The following is a 27,639-nucleotide window of genomic DNA, read 5'->3' as shown; positions in this document are numbered from 1 at the left end:
TTTCTAAATGTTGAGATGTTCCAAAGAACTCGTGGTTTGTCCGCACTGGAGGTTAACTGGAGCTTCTGTATCCATCCTCGCCTGCAGTTGCTGGAATATTAATTTTCAATTAAATTTTAATTTTATTTAACATCTTCTTGATTTAAAAAAAATCAAAAATTAGAAGGGTTAAATTCAGATGAAATAAAATAGTAAGTAAATAATCTTTGTTTTTCAATTTTATAAAAATAATAGAATTAATTTATACCGATAGAGTTGGTTCATATTAGTTTTTAAAATGTATGTTTAAAGTTTATAATTTTTTATCCATTTATCATATTATACAATATTATTAAGAGACATCATTTTTATTCATTTATCATGTTATATAGTCTCACTTGATTCTTACATGAATTCACATTTATCATGTTACAAGTATGGTGTTTTTTCCATTGTAGGCATGGCCACGAGTTTATTTTGAATCGAAATCGAATCGAAACCAAACTATACTATAGATGAACCGGAACCGAATCGGAGCCGTCGGTTTAAATTTTGAACCGGAGCCAGTGGTTCAAGGGCCGGTTAAGGTTCATGTGAATGTTAAAATCTGAACTTGAACCAGCCCTGAACCGTCGGTTATTCAAACTGAATTTTTTTTTTTTTATTTTCAATTTCCAACTGATTTTCTGCTTCAAAATTTATGGAGAGGATTTAGCAAAACTCAAAATTTATTTTATCAACGTCAATTACCCAGACCTATTTATAATTTACTATTATTTATCTACCTTTAATTCTCATCCTAAGTTTCATATAGATATTAATTACCAAATAATTAGACGTTTTACTTAACGAATAAATTAGAAAAAATAAATCAAATAAAGATGCACTATAGATATACAGTTTAGTTTGATAAGTTAGTGAACCGACGAGTAACGAAAACAAATAAATGAATGTAAACTGCATTTTCCAAATTAGAATTCTTATGTAGAATTTTCTTATTATATAGATACTTATAAAGTTTCGGACTGTGAAGACAAAGGCTGGGAGCGCACAATAAGAAAGGCAGTCCTTTGAAAGACAACAAAAAAAACTGTGAGTAGTGTTAGATAATTCGCCTCATCTGCCTGCATTCATGCATTCACGACTAAATGTTATCATGCATTACTGCTATATTGTGATGCACTATTTGTTGATATTAAATAATGTTTGATTACCTGTGATGTGATATTGCTGTGCCTTGTTTGTGTGGAATTGGAATGATGTGGACCACCATGGATTTGTGAGGACGGTCTATGTGATATGGATTCTGAATATGATGTGATATTATTAATAATAATAATATTAATAATGATTTCCTCCCATCCTCGTGCGCGATGCGTCCACCGGCACTAAAATGGAATTCAATCCAGACTACATCTCCTTTGTCGGTTACGACCGATCCCAACATAGGAGTCCTATGTTTCAATTTCCTAAGTTCCGCAATTGATTCCTAAGGCCCAACTTATGCTCTGATACCAACTTTGTCACGACCCATTTCCATGGACCGGACCGGCACTAGGACCTAGGTGGGCTTAAGGCCCCCGAAGCCCATAGTAAGCCTATATTATGCAAATCTCATTTACTATTCATAATTGTGGATACAGGCCCAATAATTTATTTCAATTATGTACCACTAGTACAGTTCATCTACAACCCACTAGAATACAATTGCGGAACTCTACCTGTACATTTACATCATCATTTATTTATCGTTTACAGTCTTCTATACTTATGTCTCAACTCCATAAGATTTTTCTTTCTTCTATTACCTGGAAAAAAAATAGGTAGGCAGGGGTGAGCGCCAAACTCAATGAGTAGGGTTAGATAACCCTCTCACTCCACACAATCATACAGATGCTAAAATATTTTTATTTGTTTATCGATTAAATTTATGATCATGCAGTGTCACACAAATGGCAAAACAACAGCAACCACAATTAGTATCACCTTCATATAATCACATCACGTGGAAATTAGTCAGTGGCACCACCTAAAACCCCAACGAGCCGTCCTCACACATGGCTCGCCCTCTCATACATGTGCACCAGGGAGCCGACCCCCATACGGCCAACTGGTCTAATCCTCATTGACCAGTCCTCTCATTGTTTTTCCATTCTCTTTTTTTAAAAAAAAAATGCCAACAGGAGGCAAACCGGTGGTCTCCATCCAATCTAGATCATCAAGTGCTCACAATAGGAGGCCACCCTGCGGGCTACAATCAAATCTAGATCATCAGGTGCGCAACAACAAGAAGTCATCCTGTGGTTTTCCATATAATCCATATCATCAAGTGCACACGGGGGCGCCGATCTCCCATTTACCCGGCTGACGGTCAAACTCCATATCATATCATATTCAAAATCCATATCACATAGACCGTCCTCACAAATCCATGGTGGTCCACATCATCCCAATTCCACACAAACAAGGCACAGCAATATCACATCACAGGTAATCAAACATTATTTAATATCAACAAATAGTGCATCACAATATAGCAGTAATGCATGATAACATTTAGTCGTGAATGCATGAATGCAGGCAGATGAGGCGAATTATCTAACACTACTCACAGTTTTTTTTGTTGTCCTTCAAAGGACTGCCTTTCTTATTGTGCGCTCCCAGCCTTTGTCTTCACAGTCCGAAACTTTATAAGTATCTATATAATAAGAAAATTCTACATAAGAATTCTAATTTGGAAAATGCAGTTTACATTCATTTATTTGTTTTCGTTACTCGTCGGTTCACTAACTTATCAAACTAAACTGTATATCTATAGTGCATCTTTATTTGATTTATTTCTTCTAATTTATTCGTTAAGTAAAACGTCTAATTATTTGGTAATTAATATTTTATGATACTACTAATCAAAATATTTAATATGATTAATAATAATAATATTAATAATGATAATACGATTGATCATATAATATTCATAACGTTAATAACTTTAGTCGGTATTTAATTCACTGAACTATATATAAATTCATTCCTCTTGTTTATTTATTTATTTGTTTATTTATCCCTCTCATAATCTTATTCTATATTTTTAATTTCTATGAATAATTTAATCGCTATAAGTAATTTAGTTTCTAAAATACAATTTATTTTCTACCGACTTTTTGGCAGCATCTCCCCTAAAATTTGGATTATCCACCTGTTAAAATATCAACAGTTTATCTAATAATTTCAAACCACACAGCCCATCCATCGGGCAATTAATCAAATGACATTTTCCCATCCTCCTTCAATCTCAACATCACCACACAATCCAATTTATACATTACAATAACATTATTTTTAAACTACCTTAATTATATCAACACTAATATTATAAAGCTATTAACTACTCACAATGACCAAATTAAATTAACCAAATTAATTAACTACAAATAAAATTAATTTAATTAACTAACATTACTAACATTAACTTAACTAACCTAATTGACTACAAATAATAAAATTAATTTCATTAACTAATACTACTAAATTAATTAACTGCAAATAATAAACTTAATTTAATTAACTAATATTATTAACATTAACTAAATCAACTAAAATTATTAAAATTAAACTAACTAAATTTAATTAACTATCATTAATAAAATTAAATTAATTAACTAAAATGTATTTAAATTAATTTATACCCCGATATAATTTTTTTTTTTGTTGAATTTCTGCTAGCTTGGTGATCGGAGGCGTGCTGGAGCGGCGGCTAGGCGGTGGCGATGGCGTGACGAGCTGGGTGAGGCGCGGCGCTTGCTCGATCGAAGGCAGAAGGGGCTGTGGTGGCGCGATGAGCTAGAGGAGGAGCTGGCAATGACGCAGACCCAGTTGCAGGGAAGAAGAAAGGGAAAGAAAGAAAGAAAAAGGAAAGAAAGAAAGAAGAAGAAGAAGAAGAAGAAAGAGGAAGAGAAGAAGAGGAGAAGAGGAGGAGGAGATGAGGTCGACGCAGGAGAGGAAAGGAAGAAGAAGAAGAAAAGAAAAGAAATAAAGTATGTCCAACTTCTAGATGATTCCGGTTCGATCCGAACCGGATCGGTCTGATTCAACGACTCATCTCGATTTTTACTCGATTTGCAGGTTTTTCACATGATTCTCAAGTTATTCATTTGGTTTTCGAAAAATCAATTTGATTTTTGGGTCTGGTTCGACTTATTTTGTTTATTTAGTTCGGTTTCGCAATATTTTCTCTATTTACTCAATTATAATACAATATTAATAGTAATGATATTTGATTTTAAGACAATTAATTTATATTGCAGTTACATACATATACATACATTTGTAATCAATTAGTAACTAGAGTCCCATTTTATTTCATCGAAACTTTTTAAGTGTTCTCTAATCGAAATTCCCGAATAATCTGTTTTTGGGCTTGGGCCCAACTCAAAAATTTGGGCTCGATTTGAGACTGTGTTACATTTACAGCCCACACTGTCAAAATTTCTTATTTTTGATTTAAATTAAATTTGAAAATTTCGAAAATAAAAATTCGGGGTATTACAATCTTCCCCCCTTAAGACAATTCGTCCTCGAATTGAGTCTAGTGGAAAAAGAATGAGAATGGACAGAGAGATAGAATTTCAAAGTCATAGGAATTACTTCAATTTTCAAATGACAGCTCCAGAACCCATATATTGATCGAGGAAAGATGAGTAGAGGTATTCTAGTTGTTCTTCTGTTACCAATTACCTTATTTAAAGCAACGTTTTGTTCCATGTTCGCACTACTTGCCCAAGGCTTACAAGAAGCTTCGTCTAAGAGACGCAAGTTTAAGGAAAATTATCTTGTAACCCCTGCTTTTTATAATATCGCAGGACGATTCGAGTCTTATTTACACAAGTCCTATCTTTCTTATAATATATTTGTTGTATATTAGCGTAATTATTTAAACAGCTCCTTTACTAAGGACATCTCTGCACTATTAGTTATCTTACTCTATAGGGATCTCCACACTTTCTATTTAATCGTCGTCCTTACATCTAACACTTATTCCTTAAATTATCTTAACATATATCATTAAAAGTTGACTTTCATAATAACCGCTCATTTCACTTAGGTTGTTTATTAATTCATCTTAATGATAGTAAAGCATACTTATTCAACATTCCTTCCACTTAGTTTCTTTATACTACGAATCATGATTTTTCACGATTTATCCGATCACTATCGTTTCACCCTAATATTTATTATCTCAATAACAGTTCTTAAGTCCCGACATAACACTGTCATACAATTCCGACATTACACCATTTAAGTAGACATCACTAACTCAATTTCTTTCACCCAACTCTGCGTCAACTAAATAATTTATTCGTTCCATATAAAAGTTCAGTTTATACCTTAATTATGAAATAATCGCAAGGTCCTACTCCACATTTATAATACTTAAGCTAATTGTTTAATTTTCCATCCAAGTTTTAAAATATAGTATCAATTTATCTATCTCACCCTTTTCTTATTTAAGTTTAGCAAGGTATTTATCACTTCCTTAAATTTATTCATTTAACCTTATCAACTCTAGTTTCTCAGGTTAGCACAATGCCACCTGGTGTTCTTATCTCAACCTCAACTAATATCAACTAATATCTATACATTTCACTAATTTAATCACTATTCTCAAACTTTCCTCTTGAAGTTTAATTGTTTAATAAATTTATGGGTTGTTTACATCTGCTACTGTTATCATTTTCAGATAGCCCCCTAATCAATTTAAGCATTGTCTCACAGAATGATCAACTTCGAATATTCTTTTTCTTTGCTGCCAGCCATCTTGTCAGGATTTAAATTTATTAATTTTAATATTTATCAACTTTGTCACATATTTACATTGTATTGTATTAGCATATCTTTTACTCCAAAACGTTCTCTAAAGTAGAATAGTTTTCTTATGATTTCGTAAATTACCTGGCAATGTAAGTTTCCACATCAAGTCTCTTTAATTCTGTTGTCACAATTTACTACAGTTAAAAAGGCATAGTACTCAAAATTTCTATTTTTTTTTAATATATCTATTTCTAAGTTTCACTGCTTTATATCTCTTATTCCCAAGTTAATTCTACAGTTCATTTCTGTTACTGATGTCAAATCTCTTTTTCTTAAGAAAGTTTCTATTCAATGGTTTCATTTATAATAATAGTTTGCAACACTAATTATCTCATATCAGACATTTCATCAACTGTCTACTAAAGATTTTTGAGCAAATTAAAAGTCTTGATTTACTAATAGTTATAATATACATTATTTCGCTGATATAAATCATTAGATTAATCGTATATTCAAAAATTCAACTAATGAGTTATCAACTACAGCCTAGGTTGACCATTCTTGGGTAACTGACTATATCTAAAAAAATTTTCAAAATAATTTTTTTTTTCCACGTGTAACAATATCAGCATGTCACACACACATAACTTTAAAATTCTTATAATAAATATTTGCATTTACCTTAATGTCATTTAAATACCAATATCAATCGCGGTATAAAAATATTTTTATCAAGTTTGAAAATCAATACCCGCTGTATTTTTTGAAAACCTTTTGTTATTTCACAAAAATGAATTGTCTATCTCCACGAGGACAATCCTCAAATCATCAAGTTCCAGTCTTCTGTTACATATTTCATCCCTAAATGATCTTCTTAACCAAGAATATTCTAATATCCATCATTATTATTCCTTTGGCTATTTCTAGTCTGTCAAATATATTAGTTCACACCTTAATTCAAATTTTTTTTTTCAAAGGTTATTTTTATTTTATTATTATTATTATTATTATTATTATTATTATTATTTTTATTTATTATTTATCTTTATCTTTATTTTTACTATTATTATTATTTTGTATACATATTTCTTACATTTGAGCTTTATTTCTTTCCCAATTTATTTTTATTATTTTTTTAATATTTCTTTTATCCTTCATATCTCTTTAGTGTACCCAACCTCATTTAAGTCTTATCCGTAAAAGAGTTTTAAGGATGGGTACATGAATCTATGGCGTTCCTAAGGTCATTGCTTCTTAGCTTTCTTTATTCTAATTTAATTTTTAATTTTTTTTTTCAATCTCTACTTCATTATTATGAGTTATCTTTGACTTTTATCCTCTTCCAAATTTTGTTACATTTTGCTTTTATTTTACTTAGCACCTCAATCTAATTTTGTACTTAATGCTTGAAAGCAAATTTTATATACGTTTCTTATAATTAACTTAGATTCACAATTACTACTAGTTCTTTTTACATAACTCTCTACCTAGATATATCAAATTCCCTTAATTATTAAGTTTTCCTATAGCATCCACGTTCCTTTCCCCATTCATTCCCCCATTTGTGATTTAAAGTTATTCATCATCTTCTACATTCATTTTATTATAATTAATTCATCAATTTAGTCTAGCCCACTAAGTATAAGTCTGTTAACGATTCAATTGAATTGCTCAACTTATCATTTTTTTTTCGTAAATTTCTCATATAGATTTATAATAATTCCATGGCTTATAATTACTTCTATTATCTATTAGTCAATCTTTTCCATATTAATCAAATTTTAAATTCAAACCTTTGCCCAATTATTTACTACTTTTAATTCTATATTAAAACACCCAAAATCTTACCTTTCATGCTAATTGTTCAAGGAAGTTTTACCTGCTTCTTTATTCTGTTTAGTTATTTTGCCTCACCTCAATATGACCTATCAGAAATTATGTGTCTTCACATTTACTCTTATGGTTAAATTACCTTTGTCTTTTATATTGCTTTAATAACTCTATTTAAATTCTATATGTCGAGAATTACCCAATCAACTACCTTTCAACTACCTTTTGTTGTACTTAAACACAATTTATTGTTTCTACGTTTGACTTTATTTAATTATTCCAATAAATTTCTATTCTCCTTAATATTCTACTTGAGAAATTTACAAATTTCCTCTTTTTACATCCTTAAGTTTTGCCTTGGTTAATTGAGGATTTCTTGTCTAGTATGATTATTTATCCTAAATCCTCCCTTTCTAATTTAGATTACAATTTCCACTCTGTAATCCCTAACCGCAACATTCCTAGAATTTAATCTATATCTTAATTGAAATTTTCATTCAAATTCATATTCTATACCATTTATTATTAATTTATCACTATTATTTTCTGTAGGCCTAATTTAGTCCTCGGGATAGACAATAAATCAAAATTGCAATCGTTGTAGAGAATCGACAGAACAATAAAACTAAACAATTAATTGCAACTTCACAACAAAAACAATTTCCAATAAATACTAAAACATTTTTTTTATATATAATTATTCAAATAAACTCACTTTCTTATTGTCTTTAAAACTCTGAATTCTTTTCTAAACAGTTTCAAGTAATTCACGAAGCAGTGTCTCTTGTTGGATCAAGGTGTACTGGGTGATCAGGCCATTACATCAATTTCCAACTGATTCTCTGCTTCAAAATTTATGGAGAGGATTTAGCAAAACTCAAAATTTATTTTATCAACGTCAGTTACCCAGACCTATTTATAATTTACTATTATTTATCTACCTTTAATTCTCATCCTAAGTTTCATATAGATTTCCTCCCATCCTCGTGCGCGATGCGTCCACCGGCACTAAAATGGAATTCAATCCAGACTACATCTCCTTTGTTGGTTACGACCGATCCCAACATAGGAGTCCTATGTTTCAATTTCCTAAGTTCCGCAATTGATTCCTAAGGCCCAACTTATGCTCTGATACCAACTTTGACACGACCCATTTCCATGGACCGGACCGGCACTAGGACCTGGGTGGGCTTAAGGCCCCCGAAGCCCGTAGTAAGCCTATATTATGCAAATCTCATTTACTATTCATAATTGTGGATACAGGCCCAATAATTTATTTCAATTATGTACCACTAGTACAGTTCATCTACAACCCACTAGAATACAATTGCGGAACTCTACCTGTACATTTACATCATCATTTATTTATCGTTTACAGTCTTCTATACTTATGTCTCAACTCCATAGGATTTTTCTTTCTTCTATTACCTGGAAAAAAAATAGGTAGACAGGGGTGAGCGCCAAACTCAATGAGTAGGGTTAGATAACCCTCTCACCCCACACAATCATACAGATGCTAAAATATTTTTATTTGTTTATCGATTAAATTTATGATCATGCAGTGTCACACAAATGGCAATACAACAGCAACCACAATTAGTATCACCTTCATATAATCACATCACGTGGAAATTAGTCAGTGGCACCACCTAAAACCCCAACGAGCCGTCCTCACACATGGCTCGCCCTCTCATACATGTGCAGCAGGGAGCCGACCCCCATACGGCCAACTGGTCTAATCCTCACTGACCAGTCCTCTCATTGTTTTTCCATTCTCTCTCTTTTTTAAAAAAAAAAATGCCAACAGGAGGCAACCCGGTGGTCTCCATCCAATCTAGATCATCAAGTGCTCACAACAAGAGGCCACCCTGTGGGCTACAATCAAATCTAGATCATCAGGTGCGCAACAACAAGAAGCCATCCTATGGTTTTCCATATAATCCATATCATCAGGTGCACACGGGGGGGCCGATCTCCCATTTCCCGGCTGACGGTCAAACTCCATATCATATCATATTCAGAATCCATATCACATATACCGTCCTCACAAATCCATGGTGGTCCACATCATCCCAATTCCACACAAACAAGGCACAGCAATATCACATCACAGGTAATCAAACATTATTTAATATCAATAAATAGTGCATCACAATATAGCAGTAATGCATGATAACATTTAGTCGTGAATGCATGAATGCAGGCAGATGAGGCGAATTATCTAACACTACTCACAGTTTTTTTTGTTGTCCTTCAAAGGACTGCCTTTCTTATTGTGCGCTCCCAGCCTTTGTCTTCACAGTCCGAAACTTTATAAGTATCTATATAATAAGAAAATTCTACATAAGAATTCTAATTTGGAAAATGCAGTTTACATTCATTTATTTGTTTTCGTTACTCGTCGGTTCACTAACTTATCAAACTAAACTGTATATCTATAGTGCATCTTTATTTGATTTATTTCTTCTAATTTATTCGTTAAGTAAAACGTCTAATTATTTGGTAATTAATATTTTATGATACTACTAATCAAAGTATTTAATATGATTAATAATAATAATATTAATAATGATAATACAATTGATCATATAATATTCATAACGTTAATAACTTTAGTCGGTATTTAATTCACTGAACTATATATAAATTCATTCCTCTTGTTTATTTATTTATTTGTTTATTTATCCCTCTCATAATCTTATTCTATATTTTTAATTTCTATGAATAATTTAATCGCTATAAGTAATTTAGTTTCTAAAATACAATTTATTTTCTACCGACTTTTCGGCAGCATCTCCCCTAAAATTTGGATTATCCACCTATTAAAATATCAACAGTTTATCTAATAATTTCAAACCACACAGCCCATCCATCGGGAAATTAATCAAATGACATTTTCCCATCCTCCTTCAATCTCAACATCACCACACAATCCAATTTATACATTACAATAACATTATTTTTAAACTACCTTAATTATATCAACACTAATATTATAAAGCTATTAACTACTCACAATGACCAAATTAAATTTACCAAATTAATTAACTACAAATAAAATTAATTTAATTAACTAACATTACTAACATTAACTTAACTAAACTAATTGACTACAAATAATAAAATTAATTTCATTAACTAATACTACTAAATTAATTAACTGCAAATAATAAACTTAATTTAATTAACTAATATTATTAACATTAACTAAATCAACTAAAATTATTAAAATTAACCTAACTAAATTTAATTAACTATCATTAATAAAATTAAATTAATTAACTAAAATGTATTTAAATTAATTTATACCCCGATATAATTTTTTTTTTTTTTTTTTTGTTGAATTTCTGCTAGCTTGGTGATCGGAGGCGTGCTGGAGCGGCGGCTAGGCGGTGGCGATGGCGCGACGAGCTGGGTGAAGCGCGGCGCTTGCTCGATCGAAGGCAGAAGGGGCTGTGGTGGCGCGATGAGCTAGAGGAGGAGCTGGCAATGACGCAGACCCAGTTGCAGGGAAGAAGAAAGGGAAAGAAAGAAAGAAAAAGGAAAGAAAGAAAGAAGAAGAAGAAGAAGAAGAAGAAAGAGGAAGAGAAGAAGAGTAGAAGAGGAGGAGGAGATGAGGTCGACGCAGGAGAGGAAAGGAAGAAGAAGAAGAAAAGAAAAGAAATAAAGTATGTCCAACTTCTAGATGATTCCGGTTCGATCCGAACCGGATCGGCCTGATTCAACGACTCATCTCGATTTTTACTCGATTTGCAGGTTTTTCACATGATTCTCAAGTTATTCATTTGGTTTTCGAAAATCAATTTGATTTTTGGTCTGGTTCGACTTATTTTGTTTATTTAGTTCGGTTTCGCAATATTTTCTAATTTTACTCAATTATAATACAATATTAATAGTAATGATATTTGATTTTAAGACAATTAATTTATATTGCAGTTACATACATATACATACATTTGTAATCAATTAGTAACTAGAGTCTCATTTTATTTCATCAAAACTTTTTAAGTGTTCTCTAATCGAAATTCCCGAATAATCTGTTTTTGGGCTTGGGCCCAACTCAAAAATTTGGGCTCGATTTGAGACTGTGTTACATTTACAGCCCACATTGTCAAAATTTCTTATTTTTGATTTAAATTAAATTTGAAAATTTCGAAAATAAAAATTCGGGGTATTACAATTGCATACATTCAAGTATTTGAGTTTTGAAAGAGTTTCACTAAAATTGAATTAATAAATTGGAGAGAGAAATATAAATACAATTTTTATTTATTTATTTATTATTATTATGCCATTTAGATCAAAGAGAAATCTCTTTACTTGTGTAGGTATATATATATAATAAATACATTTTAAAATAACAAAAGAATTGAATAAATTAAAATAAATACATTTAATAAATAAAAAAGGGATTGAAATACCTTATCATGTATAGTTAAAATAATATTTTTGTCATTTAAATTTTAATTTTATTATCTAAATATTAAAAGTTCATATTTAAAGAATCATTTTCAAAATTAATATTCATTAACAATAATTATCTATATCTATATTTCAGGTTTGAATTTTATTTTTTATTAAATTATTTAAAATACTTTTTAATTTGTAAATTTATTTATTTTTAAATAATTAACTATATTTATGTTTTAATATTTGAATTTTTCTTAGTTTTAGATTGAATTGTTTAATTTTTTTCCATTTATTTATACTAATTATATATTTATTATTATCATCTTTATAGATGAATTTTTTTTTTTGTATGTTTTTTAAATTTATAATTCTACAAAAATAATTTAACTGCTACTTATTGTCTAGGAATTTTGTATTTTTACCATATATATATATATATATATATATATATATATACTTCTTCATTTTTCTGAAGTTGTAAGATTTATTTTTTTAGAAATATTTATTTTTATATGCATAACAAAAAGTAAATTTTAATACAATCTACAATAATAAAGTAAAAAAGCAATCTGTGTGATGAGCGGGCTTATACCTAATTTATTATTGATCATAATGCTTCCAGGTAGAGTTTCTCTCATCGATTGTTTTATTTCATTAATCATTATCGAGAGAAGGATTTTTTATATGAATAGGGTAATAAATTTCATGAAAATAACAACTCGTTGGAGGTTTTTATAAAATTAAAGATCTTAATTTGTGAATTCTTGAATAATCACAAGCACTTAATGATTTAATCTATATTTGATTGTGCCATTGAGAGATGGACAATTGAAGTGGGTTAAAATAGCTAATAAAACATGGAGAGAGCTTATTAGCGAATTTAAGGTTATTTCTCCTTCTTGAATAGTTAAAATTGATTATCAAACTAACATATAATAAACTGGATAGAATTAAGTGAAGTCAAAATCTCTAGTAACTTTTAACTCTTGATTTCTTTTCAACAACTTCTTGCTTGATATCATTTTTATTATTTTTACTTCAATTCTTTTATTTTCAAATACATTCTTTTTATTGTCGTTTAAATAATAATAAGTTAATACAATTTTGATACTTGATGTACAATATTTGTGGGACGATACTCTGCTCACTCTTTATTATTTGTTTGCGTTTTCGTACACTTATGAAAAAAGCCTACGAAATCTATATAAGAAGTTTATGTGGATAGTAAGACACTTATGGAGGTTGAAGTTAGGGTAACTGCAACAAAGATCATAGGAAAGATCATAGGAATGATGAGGAGGGAAACTATTTATAGTGGCACGAAAGGAGATAGTGAGTTAAATGGTGTTATGTCGTTCCCTATAATTGTGGAATGTACAAAGGAAAGTGGAATAATTACATTCCCTATAATTGTGGAATGTACAAAGGAAAGTGGAATAATTACATCTGATCTCAAATTGCATCGTAATGAGAGAATTACAAAGGTGGGGAATGATCTGAACAATTCAAAAAAAAAGAAGAGAAGCAGAATGCAAAAGAAGAATGAATCAATTTTATAAAAATACTGATATAATTTCTGGATAATTGTTTTACAGAAATACGAATAAAAATATTATGACTTGCTTGCCAAAGAGGAGACCATTTGCTTAATTTTATAAAAATGAAGCCAATATATATATATATATTCTTATATGTTCATCAAAAGCAAGAAATAATGTATACATTATCATCACATCTACTTGTATATAACAATCTCTTTATATATAACCAACGCAAACAAACACCTTTCAACTTGTATATCTGCACTATTCTACAAGATGAAGTGCAATTTTAAAGAAGATACAAAAAAATTTATGTAAAAATAAATGAATATTTAAATATAACACCAACAAACAACTCATCAAAATATGAAAAAAAACCCTACTAAAAATAAAATCACATTTAATTTCACGTTTAAGAAATTTAGATATAATGTAATAGATCCTGAATCTTCATTATCATCGCTTACATCTTTAGGGTTATCGAAATTGGCAGGTACAATCGTATCTGGAGTGACATCTTCACCACTAACATCAGGACTATTTGGCGCTGGAGCTTGCTCAGAAGGATCTTTTAAGCTTTCCGGTAAGCCCCGACCATGGGTCACATTAATTTTGAAATGTTGACCAGCTTTGCATTGATCACCATCATAATCACCGGAGAAGAAATATGTGGTTCCTTCTTTTAATAGAGGAACTGCTACAGTGACTCCAGTTGTGGCGGTGTTTGATGGATCGGAGACTGACCATTCAATAGTGTCATTGTCTAAGGCATTATCATAGTCACACAACTTGTATGTGGTGAAATTGTAGGTTTGAACGACTGAATGATTGTTGTTAGTGTTGAAAACTGCATCAAACATTAACAGGAAAAATCACAAACTAACAAAATAATCAAATTAACATGAAAATATGTATGTATAAAATGCTTATTATATTATGGTTGTGTTCTACAGCATTAAGAAGCTTTTAGCGAAATATTATTTCTTTTATAGTGTTCGGTAATATAGCATTTGCACTAGCTTTTAGAGGTTAAATTAACGTTTTGTAAAAAGTTAATTTTTCTAATGTTTAGCTTTTAGCGTTCAATGAAAAATTACTTAAACAGCTAAACACTACCCAAACAACTAATAACTATCAAAACAGCTAATTTAACCAAATAGACCTATAAATCCAAATAGAATTAAAATCAAACCTTAGACACAAGGTTTTAATCCTGATCTAAAATAAAAAAATGATTCTATTTTTAGCCCAGTTGGAAAATAATTTTTAATGTAATTTTTAGCATAAGTAATCCATATAGTAATTTTTAGAAGTTAAGAAGCGTCTAATGAAACACTATCTCCGTTTAACGGTTCACAATGGATAATTTTTTTGACATTTATATATCTATTTTTGTTTTTTTACAAATTAACAAATCCCACCTATAATATAAAATAATTTCATTTATTTTTTTTATCATTTTAAATTTATCAGCTAATCAAATAAATTATGTTTACCGAAAACTTGCACTTTATACCGTTATATAAACAACTCACAGCTAACAACTAATACAGTTAATATTACTGAACAGACCCTTTTATCATTTCAATTTCAATTTAGAACCAAACCATGGTGATCACTAATATATGAGCTTATTGAATTATTCCCATGATTAATTGAAAACTCTTTAGTTAATTAAAAGCAGAGAATGTTAGAGTTTGCAAAATAACATATATACACACATAAGCTTGTGAGCTCACATGAAGGACACTGAAGTTGCAGAAAAATTAAGATTATTCCGCGAGAATTTAGCAATGACAATAAGAATATTCTCGTTACAAAGACCCGAAAAAAAAAATTAAATTGCTTTTTTTTTTATTTTATTTTCTTCTTATCCTTTTGGTCGACAAAACCAATCATATCGTGCCATGTTGCGAAGAGAGAGTTAGTCTTTGTCTAAAAAAGACAGAACAATTTATAGTTCACAATAAATATCTGTCTGGGGCCCACTTAGACAGACACAGCATCGTTTCCACCCTCACTTCACATGGGTTCGTACTTTTAGCCCAAAATTCGTAGCCCATCTGCCCATGTGAAGTCATGTAACTGCACCGACTCTACTTATTTTATTTATTTATTTATTTATTTATTCGTTCAACCCTAAACAAAGTTTAATTATTAACATTTTTTGGTTTAATATATTAATCAAAAAAATTTGAAATGAAATCTTATATATTTGAATAAATAAATAACAGTTCTAAGAAAAGGTGAAACGAGTAACCCAAGGAACAAGTAATCGAAGGAAAAGAGAAATGAAAAGAAAGCAACAAAAGAAGGTGCTGTGATCACATTACTTGGCAATTGTTTTATCAAAGATGCATTCAACAATTCAACCAACCAATCAATTAATATATTATTAATATTTAAAATAAAAAATAAATAGTTTAATAAAAAATGTATAATAATACAATTACATAATTCGACGAGTAAAAAAATCTACTTATCTAACGCTAAAAAAAAATAATTTGACTTAGAAATCAATAAATAATTAGCTTTAGTTACTTTTATTTTTCAATTTAAAAATTGGTAATATAAATTTTAAATTTTTTAAAATAATTTTCGATAGATGAACCGGAACTAAATCGTACTGTAGATGATCTGAAATCGAACCGAAAATATCGGTTCAAAATTTTAAACCAAAATCGGTCGTTCAAAGACTGACTAAAATTCATGTGAATGTTAAAATCTGAACCTAAACCGGCCCTAAACTGGCGGTTAACTAGTGATTTCAGTCTGATTCGAACAGAAAATTTTTTATTTTTATTTTCAAAATAATAATCACTTAACTTATTTTATACATTTCTAAAAGTCTCAATAATATTTCCTTTACTTTGAGATTTTTTTTTTTAATTACACTTTACTTAACAAATATCTCCTTTTTTTTTCTTTCTTAAGATTTTAGGTTAGCATTTACAGTGACAGCTAAGGTCACATCACTTTAGAAAAGAATTAGACAACAAAGCATCTATATTTTTTTTCCATATACTAGAAGGAAGTGAGCATCTAAATTAGCTAAATTCACATTTATTCTAAACACTATGATATTTTCTTATTTTAGTATTTTCAGAAAATTACTATTAAAAAAATCTTAATTGTTATAAAGTTTGATGAGCTAAGGATCAAAAGATATGTGGATTAATATTTGATTATTACAAAAACTGCAGATTAATTCAATAAAACTATATCAGAATAAACAAGACTTTTTTTTTAAAAAAATTTAGACCAAAAGATGAACAGATTATGAACATATTTAATCTGCATACTTCTAAACTAATTATTCTCATATTTGTTACCTCATAATTAATACTTTTAATTTGCAAATATAAATATAAGATTATATATATGTGTGTGTTTGTATGGATTGATGAAAATTTCACAAAGAAATAACAAAATTCAGAAAAATAAATTAAAATTAAATGGAGAGAGAGAAGAAGAAGAAGAAGATTAATTAGAAAGCTTACTCAGGAAATCTCCCAAGCTGAAATTCTTGGAATCAGCCCATTTCTGATAATCAAGATTAGGCTTTTCAGTGTTATCATACCAACCAAAAGAGTCACCAACTGTGTAATTCTTGTAAGCTGCAACAGATCCAGCAGAAACAAAAGGAAGAAGAAGAAGAAGAAGAAGAAGACAAGAAGAAGGAAAGGATAGAAGATGTGATCTCTGTTCCATTAATTATGGTTTTGGGAAAGTGAAGTGGAAGTGTAGTAATGGTGATCTTTTCTTTTTACTATTATGAGGAAGAAAGGGGATGGAAAACGGAACTGTTAGGTTCTTTGACAGTATCACTTTTCATGTTATATATAGAGCCTTCCTTTTCTTGGAATTACCAATTCTGCTCTCTTTTTAGATGGTGAAATGTTGCTTTGTGAATTTATGTGGTGTTTGTCTATTTAATATATCTTCAGCAGACAACTGTCTACTTTTTGTACGTGTGGACAAGATCACGTATCATGCAGTGTTCATTATTTCAGTAACTATGTAATCCCTTGGTTCTCTAATAATTATCACATCCGAGAAAGGCTAAATTTGACCTTTTATTTTCTTTATTTTAAACTCTAAATTTATTTAAAATGATCAAATTTAAAATTTTGAGTCAATTTATCCCTTGAATTTATTTAAAATTATTAAAAAGATTAAATTTAATATTTTGGATTAATTAATTACCGCTGATTTTTCATTATATTTATAGAGATTTAAGATTATAATTGAGTTCGAGCTGTATAATTTATTAAAAAATAATTAAATATGAAATAAAGAAAAAGCTCTTATAAAGTATATTATATCCTTGTTATCTTGATCGATAATTTTGAGTTTATAAATATATATTAATCTGAATATTTTAAAATTGATATGAAATTTATGTATTTCTCGTATTAAATAGTTTAAATTATACATGTTTTATAAATTTACTGTGTTACAAAAAATGACACTATTATAAACTTAAACTTCAATTCAGAACTGTTGGAAAAAGTTTGATATGGTGTTTTTAGTATAAAACAAGAAGAGAGAAAAGTTCAATCTTGTCAAATTGAATCAATTTACTAATTTGAAAAAAAATTTAAATAAGTTCAGGAATTAAATAAGCCTAAAAAGTTAATTTTGATATTTTTTTTAGTCATTTTAAATAAGTTCAGAGGCTAAATTGACCTAATAGGTCAAATTTGACTTTTTTTCATCTCGTTAAACAAGTTCAAAGGGCCGAATTGACCTTTATTTCGAGAAAATATTATGTTGTCAAATACTTGTCACATTTGTTGATTTAATAAATAATATTTTTTTGCCATTTTTACTCTTTGTTATGATCAATGCTTATTTTCACTCAAATAAATTAAGGGCAGTACATTAGTTCACTCAATAATTTAATGTAACTCAAACAAATTAAATGAGTTTCTTAAGATATATATTTTTTTTTGGTCAGCAATCATCAGTTTTATTAGATTAATAATAAAAACGAAAAAAACTTATCAAAACTGAGCGAAACTAAACCCAAGCCAGTAGACTTTTCCACTACCCTCAAAAAAATATAATGCTTGGAATTGATAAGAATAACCTATATATAGAGAAAACTAGAGAACCTTTTGTTGTGGAAATTGGGCTTTTTCCACCAAAAGCAATTTGTGAATTACTGTACTTACTAACTACACTAAGTAAATTCCCAGGTAAGTGGAGGTGTCACAAATGGTCTCACTTAAAATCCACTTGCCTAGACAGAATTTACCTAGAAGTAATTAATTAGACAATAACCACCAAAAATATTTTTGCCCAACAATAGCTATTAAATAAATAAAGACAAAAGCAATAAATAAGAGAACACCAAAATTTAACGAGGTTCGGCCAATTTTACCTACGTCCTCGGACACTACCAAATTTATATTTCACTAAAGAAATATACAAATTGAGAGAGGAGAGAAACTTGTCTAACCCACTTAAGAATTAGAAGACAAGTAGACAAGTTTTTGGAATGAAAAAAACTTAAGGAGCTAAGCTCCTTTTATAGCCAAACAACTCCCTATCCCCTTCCCTTTCTTTCGATGTGGGATTTGCAAGCCACCTAACCAATAATCTCCACCTTGGCGAAAATCCCACCAATGCAAGCTTCTGCTCTTTCTCTCACAAAGTTGTAATGTCTTCAAATGTGCTTGGCAATGCCAAGCTTCAATTTTTAACAATATTGATCAAGTCCAAACAGTGTTTGAACTTGACAGCTGTCACCACTTTTGTCAACATATCAGCAGGATTTTCAGCAGTCTGAATCTTCTGGAGTTGAACCTGTCTTTCCTCCAGAATTTCTCTGACAAAATGAAATCGAACGTCGATATGCTTCGTCCTTGCATGATAAACTTGGTTCTTTGCCAAGTGAATAGCACTTTGACTATCGCAATGTACAACAATGTTGTTTTGCCTAATTCCCAATTCATCAAGCAATCCTTGAAGCCAAATTGCCTCCTTAACAGTCTCTGTAACTGCCATGTACTCTGCCTGTGAGGGATCTAAGCCTACAGTGCACCTAGGCGAATCCCACATTGGTTACGCACGAGGAATCTGTTCCGTACATAAGAGGGGTGGTCTCTGAATGGCTCAAGGGACAAAGCCGTGAGGGTGACCTCATACGGAAGGGCCCAAAGCGGACAATACTAACCAGGGCGGAGCCATGACATTTGGTATCAGAGCCGTTGCCTCGTCCCTCTGGCTGGTGGTGGGGCAAACCTCAGCGAGGACGCTGAGTCCCTACGGGGGGTGACTGTGAGGGATCTAAGCCTACAGTGCACCTAGGAGAATCCCACATCGGTTACGCACCAGGAATCTGTTCCGTACATAAGAGGGGTCGTCTCTGAACTGGTCAGCGCGCTTTTGGGTGCATGGATCTGTCTCCATGGCTCAAAGGACAAAGCCGTGAGGGTGACCTCGTACGGAAGGGCCCAAAGCGGACAATACTAACCAGGGCGGAGCCATGACACTGCCTCTGTTGTAGACAAAGCCACTGTTGACTGTAAAGTAGACTTCCAACTAACTGGTGCTTTTACAAGAGTAAACACATAACCAGTAGTTGATCGACGTTTATCCAAATCACCGGCATAATCAGAATCACAGTATTCGACTATGCGTTGACCACTATTCTTATCCTGCTCAAAAATCAATCCAACATCCACGGTGTTCTGAAGGTACCGCAGAATCCATTTCACAGCTTGCCAATGCTCCTTGCCAGGATCATGCATGTATCTGCTCACAACTCCAACTGCCTGTGAAATGTCAGGTCTTGTACACACCATAGCATACATCAAGCTACCTATAGCATTTGCATAGGGAACTCTTGACATGTATTCCCGTTCTGCATCATTTTTTGGCGACTGAGCTACACTGAGTTTGAAATGAGGAGCAAGAGGTGTACTAACAGGTTTGGTTTTATCATCCATACCAAAACGCTTTAGTATTTTTCTCAGATATTGCTTCTGATTCAGACAAAGTCTCCCCAATTTCCTATCTCTGGTTATCTCCATGCCGAGAATCCTTTTTGTTTCGCCCAGATCTTTCATTTCAAATTCTTGATTCAACTGATTCTTCAAATTCTCAATTTCTTGTTTATTCTTTGAAGCTATTAGCATATCATTAACATACAAAAGTAGATAAATGAAAGAGCCATCTTGTAGCTTGCGCAAATACACACAATGATCGTATTTGCTTCTTGTGTACTTCTGCCTTTGCATAAACTTATCAAATCGCTTGTACCACTGCCTCGGAGATTGCTTCAATCCATAAAGCGATTTTTCAAGTTTGCATACCATATTTTCCTTTCCAACAACCTTGAATCCTTCTGGCTGAGTCATATAGATTTCCTCTTCCAAATCTCCATGTAAAAATGTAGTTTTTACATCCAATTGAACTAGTTCCAAATCAAACTATGCTACCAAGGCTAACAAAATCTGAATGGAGGAATGTTTTACAACTGGAGAAAATACTTCATTATAATCAATTCCCTCCGTCTGAGCGTAGCCTTTAGCTACCAACCTTGCCTTATAGTGAACACTGTCTCTGTCAGGAAATCCATCTTTCTTTGCATATACCCATTTGCATCCTATTGCCTTCTTTCCCTTTAGTGGATCAACTAAGTTCCACGTCTGATTCTTATAAAGGGACTTCATTTCATCTTCCATAGCTTTTCTCCACTTTACTTCTTCTGAACTTTTGACAGCTTCATTGAAAGTGGATGGAATGCTATCATCTGCAATTGGAGATGCATAGGCCACCATATCATCAAAACGAGCAGGCTTTCTTATAACTCTCCTTGGCCTATCAAGTGCAATTGACTCAAGTTGCTGTGGAGGTTCTTGGAGTTGAACTTCGTCTTCATTTGAATCTCCTTCTACCTCAGGAGTTTCTGCAGGTTCGGTACTTGCCACTGGGATTTTTCTATCAAACTCCACCTGTTTGGGAGTATCCTCCACCTGTTGTGGAGTACCATCTGATTGTTCTACTGTCACCTTTTTTAACATGGTAGATTCATCAAAAGTGACATCTCTGCTAAAGATTATTTTCTTTGATTCTGTGCACCACAGTCGATAGCCTTTAACACCGGTGCTTATCCCCATGAAAATGGCTTTCTTAGCTCTTGGATCCAGCTTCGATTCCTTAACATGATAATATGTAGTGGAACCAAATACACGTAAGGAATCATAATCATTAGCAGGTTCTCCACACCATACCTCTATAGGTGTTTTGCCACCAATAGCAGTTGATGGTAATCGATTAATGAGATGGCACGCATATGACAAAGCCTCAGCCCAAAATTTCTAGTCTAACCCAGCATTAGACAACATACACCGAACTTTCTCCAACAACGTTCGGTTCATACGTTCTGCCACCCCATTCTGCTGCGGTGTATTTCTAACTGTGAAGTGTCAAACAATGCCTTCATCTGCACAGATTTTATCAAAAGCATCATTTTTGTATTCTCCTCCATTGTCTGTTCGGAGACATTTGATGCGTCTGCCAGTCTGAGTTTCTACCAATTTTTTCCACTTAAGGAAAACTCCTAGCACTTCATCTTTTGATTTCAAAGTATACACCCAAACCCTTCGAGAGAAATCATCAACAAAGGTCATATAATAGTGTTTACCACTCAAAGAAGCTGTTGTAGAGGGTCCCCATACATCAGAGTGAACATAGTCCAAAATACCCTTGGTATTATGGATTCCGGTGCCAAATTTCACTCTTGTCTGCTTTCCTTTGGTGCAATGCTCACAGAAGTCCAACTTGCAGGTTTTGACATTTTTCAATAATCCCTGATCTGACAATCTTTTCAAGGATTTTTCACCTGCATGTCCCAAACGCCTATGCCACAATCTAGTTGTTTCCAACTCTTTGTCATCACTAGAAACAACTATTGCTGTCGATCCAATAATTGTATTACCCTGATAGTAATACAAATTATTCCTTCTCCGAACTCCTTTCATCACCACAAGTGCACCTGAGATGACTTTCATCACTCCATCTTTTGCAATTACAGTGAGTCCTTTTGATTCCAAGACTCCCACTGAAATGAGATTCTTTGTCAAACTCGGTACATATTGAACATCAGTCAGGATCCTGATTGACCCATCATGATTCTTCAAACGGACTGAACCAATCCCTTCTGTGAAGCAAGGAACATTATTTGCAGTATAGACAACTTCATTTTCAAGTTCTTTAAAGTCAAAAAACCAGTCCCGGTGGGGACTCATATGATGACTGCATGCAGAGTCTAGCAGCCATACCTCACTAGAACTTGACAAATTTGCTGATGAATTGTCTATAGATGTCATGACAACTAATGAGAAGTCTGAGTCTTCATCATCACACTCAGCTATGTTTGAATCAATAACAGCTTTGCCTTTGGCTTTCAGCTTTGGGCAATTTTTCTTCCAGTGACCTTTCTCACGACAAAAGGCACACTCATCTTTTTCAACTCTGGATCTTGAACGGGATCTACTTTTCTTTCCCCCTTTCTTTTGGCTTCGTGAACGACCTCCAACCATTAGAGCTTCTGCTTCAGTTGCCTTTTCCTTCTTTTCTATCTTTCTCAGTTCATGGCTGTAAAGATCAGCACAAACTTCACTGAAAGTCACATCTTTATTCCCATAGATTAGAGTCGTTGTAAGATGTTCAAATTCATCAGGAAGAGATGCTAGCAACAACACTGCCAAATCTTCGTCTCCAAATATCACATCCAAATTAAACAAATCACCCACCAACTGATTAAATTTTGTGATGTGTTCATTCATAGTGGTACCAGGAACATAATCGAAGCGATACAATTTCTTCTTCATGAAGAGTTTATTCTGATTGTTTTTCTTCAAAAATTTCTCCTCCAATGCCTTCCACAATTTGTTTGCAGAAGTTTCTTTTGAGAAAGCATATTTTTGCTCTCTAGAAAGACACGACCAAATTGTACCACATGCCAGACGATTGATGGTCTTCCATTCACTCTCCTCCATCTCGTTTGGTTTCTCTTTTTCAATAGCAACATCTAGACCTTGCTGAAAGAGAGCGTCTAGAACTTCACTTTGCCACATGCCGAAATGACCGGTCCCATCGAAAATCGCCACTGTAAATCTTGCATTTGATACAGCATTTCTTATGAAGGTTGATGCTGTAACAGGTGTGGTATTTTTCTTTCCGTCTGTCATTTCTGCTTTAAATATCTAATAGCTATAAAATCAATTTTCAAAATGCGGAACACAACCAAGGAACCTTTTTTATGTGGCAGATCAGACTATGCTGCAACCACAGTGAATACTTAGTAACCTTGGCTCTGATACCAATTGTTGTGGAAATTGGGCTTTTTCCACCAAAAGCAATTTGTGAATTACTGTACTTACTAACTACACTAAGTAAATTCCCAGGTAAGTGGAGGAGTCACAAATGGTCTCACTTAAAATCCACTTGCCTAGACAGAATTTACCTAGAAGTAATTAATTAGACAATAACCACCAAAAATATTTTTGCCCAACAATAGCTATTAAATAAATAAAGACAAAAGCAATAAATAAAAGAGAACACCAAAATTTAACGAGGTTCGGCCAATTTTGCCTACGTCCTCGGCCAATTTTGCCTACGTCCTCGGACACTACCAAATTTATATTTCACTAAAGAAATATACAAATTGAGAGAGAAGAGAATCTTGTCTAACCCACTTAAGAATTAGAAGACAAGTAGACAAGTTTTTGGAATGAAAAAAACTTAAGGAGCTAAGCTCCTTTTATAGCCAAACAACTCCCTATTTCCTTCCCTTTCTTTCGATGTGGGATTTGCAAGCCACCTAACCAATACCTTTCTTAAGATAAGAGATGAAAACTAGAAAAGAGCAAAAAAGAAAGTAAAAATCAACATAAATCCAAACACTGCAACATAAAACCAAACATCATGTCAATTAAAACCAAGCCAAAAATGAAAATTCAGCACCAATACATTTGTTCGCCAATGTATCTGCAAAATGGTTTCCACATGTTTGAACATGAACAAATTGTATTTCATTAATCTGCGAAATAATTTATTCGAACTTATTCAACTTTTCCCACCATTTCCATGTCCTCTTATTTTTCTGAAATATCCAACATAAAGCATTTCTAAAGTTGGATTTCACAATCAAATGTGATAAGTATTGGACACGAGAGGAGCATTTTTTTTATTTATAAATTTCTTTTTAATTCTAATATAGGTTCCTTATAAAAGGATTTAATGTTAATTTTAAAAAATTTCAAGGCAGAGACCTAGTAAATGGTCTTTCGCACCTTTAAATTTTACACATGTATGATTAATTTAATTTAAATTTTTTTTTAGAAATTGTAGCTATAATTTTCTCTGGAACCTTAAAGCGTAAAAACTAAAGATTTAATTTTAAACCTCCTAATATATTTACTTTTTAAAAATTAAATTTGTATTCTCATATTCAGAGATTAACGTGATTTACCGAATTTAAATTTAATACCATACATAAAAGTTAATATACATATTGCGAGTAGGTAGAAGATAATAATTACACTCTTTTTCCTATTTGACAATGACATAAGATAACAGTAGAAGTAGATAAGTACTAATTATCATAGAACTGTATAATCTTAATGATTTGTTGAATTTGTTATCACATTATTATGCTTGGCAGTTGCACGTGTCTTCCAGTAAGGTGTTATTAAATTTTTCTCCCAGGTTATGAGATAATTTTAAATTTCAATTAAACTCTAACAAATAAAAAAAAAAAGAAAATCGACAAAAATTCGTTTCTTTTTTTTTTTTTAATAAAAAGGAAGCAAAGCTTAAATAAAATACAAACTAGGTGGACTTAATCCCTTTTCTTGTTAAAAATTTAATAATACTTGTACTTTTTCATGATAAATATGTAAATTTAGTTACTAAACTATTGAAAATTATTTTTTAAAAATATATTTGTATATTAAAAATGAGTGAAAAAAAAAAAAAAAAAAGAAAGAGCTCAAAACATCTAAGGTATCAAATGACAGAAAATGTGCTGGGAAGTAGGTGTCATCTGAAAGATGACCAATAAGTTTATCCAAAATAGAAAAATCTCAAATCAGCAAGTCGATATGTCGTGAAATGGGAAAAGCAGTTCTCAACATGTACACGCAATCCCAATTTCCTTTCCCCTCTGTATGAAATTTAGAAGAGTGACATGAAAGGCAGTGGCCGTTAGATACACAGAGTCTATATTGAGTGGCACGTGAAGATAGCTGGAGAAGTTTTTTTTTTTTTTTTAACTTATTAAAGGTTTTCACGAATGGAAATAACTTGGATTACACAATAGGGATAGTTTTCATAATTGAGAGGACTCGAATTTAAAACCTATCACTCAGTGAGAATACTGACCGGACCACCGACCAGATTGGCAAAGAAGTAACTTTTTGCACCATACAGTAGCATGCACTTTCGTGAGATTGAGACGCCCAAACTCCCCAATCTATGATTAAGATACATTGCATGGCACTATCTGACACCATTCTAAATTTTCAATCCATGTTTATTTTATAGTTGGTTAGAGCTACATTACAGGTGGTTCAACTCAAAGAACTAATAGAATATTCAATTTGTAACCCATCTAAATTTCTATTCAACATAAAATAACCCACCTCAACTCCAATGATTCGAATTTGATGAAGTTATATTTAATCTCAAGAATCGATTAAAAAAATAATAAAAATGATATTAGGCCCATTCCCAAGATTCATTATTTTAGTAGTTATTAGTCATCCTCATAGTTGTGAGTTATTTAAGCAGCGTTTCATCAAACATTAAAGAGAATAATATTTTTAATCCACTCCTTCAAACTCTAAATACTAGTATAAACCATCAACTATTATGAATATAGAGATAATATTTTGACTTAGTCAAAGCACTAACTGTTTAAGGAGTCGATCATTCTACTAGTAATTTTCATTAAATGTTAAAAGGAATAACGTAATCTGCTCCCTCAAACTCTAATATAAATAATACTTCATTCGTTTCATTTTAATAGTAAAGAGGTTTAGAGTAATCGGAATTCCTATTCACTTATGATTAGTATATTGCTAAATATATATATAGGAGTACAATTAGTTACAACAGATGTTTACAGCTTGGAAATTACAAAATATTCAAAGATATATGTGATCCTTATCAGGCCCCCTCAATTCGAGCATCCGTAGATGAAGCTCGAATTGATAAGTGATGCATAAGTGTTCGATGTCTTGACTTGGAAAGTGGCTTAGTCAAAATGTCTGCAATTTGATCTTTGGAACAAATAAAACGAACTTGCACCTCCTTCTTTTGAACCTTGTCACGAACAAAATGATAATCAACTTCTAGATGCTTGGACCGAGCATGAAAAACTGGATTAACAGACAAGTAGGTGGCCCCAACATTATCACACCACAACTTAGGGATTTGGTTGGAGACAAACCCAATGTCACGTAAAAGTGACTGTATCCAAGTAAGTTCAGTGACTGCCAACCCAATAGCCCTATATTCTGCCTCAGTTGAAGATTTCGCAACCGTTTGCTGCTTCTTGGAGTTCCAAGAGATCAAATTTTTACCCATAAAAATAACAAACCCGGTTGTTGATTTCCGATCATCAATATCACTTGCCCAATCGGCGTCAGAGTACACATTCAAATTAGTGTTGAATTATGCAGAGATAAAAAGACCATAGTTTGCAGTGGCTTTCAAATATCGCAATATCCATTTTACATACATCCAATTCTCAATTGTTGGAGCATGCATAAATTGAGAAACTTTATGAATAGAGTAACAGACCTCAGGACGAGTAAGACTCAAATACTGCAAACCACCCACAATGCTTCTATATAGAGTAGGATCAGAAAACAAAGAACCTGATACAGCTGTCATCTTTTCTTTGGAACTCGATGGAGTTGAAATTCCTTTGCAATCCACCATACGTGCTTTGGAAAGCAAATCAAGAATATACTTTTGCTGTGAAAACAAAAGTCCATCATTTATCCAGTGTGCCTCCATTCCTAAGAAATAATCAAGCCGTCCCAAGTCT

The 27,639-nt window shown here is 31.9% G+C and overlaps 1 protein-coding gene and 1 long non-coding RNA gene across 2 annotated transcripts; both read right to left on the bottom strand.

The window, feature by feature from the left end:
* Positions 1–1,582: 1,582 nt before the first annotated feature.
* LOC149496078 (uncharacterized) lies at positions 1,583–11,272 on the bottom strand. The gene is made up of 5 exons (XR_016320933.1): positions 10,927–11,272; positions 9,853–9,938; positions 3,666–9,045; positions 2,592–2,677; positions 1,583–1,787 (listed from the first exon to the last, which is right to left on the bottom strand). It is a non-coding gene; the product is annotated as an uncharacterized LOC149496078 (long non-coding RNA).
* Positions 11,273–13,877: 2,605 nt separating this feature from the next.
* On the bottom strand, positions 13,878–17,478 carry LOC105635112 (early nodulin-like protein 18). Its single transcript, XM_012218101.4, has 2 exons — positions 17,069–17,478; positions 13,878–14,415 (listed from the first exon to the last, which is right to left on the bottom strand). Exons 1-2 carry the CDS (start codon positions 17,277–17,279, stop codon positions 13,928–13,930), a joined length of 699 nt encoding a protein of 232 aa, XP_012073491.1. The 5' UTR covers positions 17,280–17,478; the 3' UTR covers positions 13,878–13,927.
* Between the last annotated feature and the right edge of the window lie 10,161 nt (positions 17,479–27,639).

The sequence above is a fragment of the Jatropha curcas genome, chromosome 5 (genome assembly GCF_041381405.1).
Source record: "Jatropha curcas cultivar XTBG-Jc1 chromosome 5, XTBG_Jcur_1.0, whole genome shotgun sequence".
Classification (NCBI taxonomy): Eukaryota; Viridiplantae; Streptophyta; class Magnoliopsida; order Malpighiales; family Euphorbiaceae; genus Jatropha; species Jatropha curcas.
This window is presented reverse-complemented; position numbering and strand designations above follow the sequence as displayed.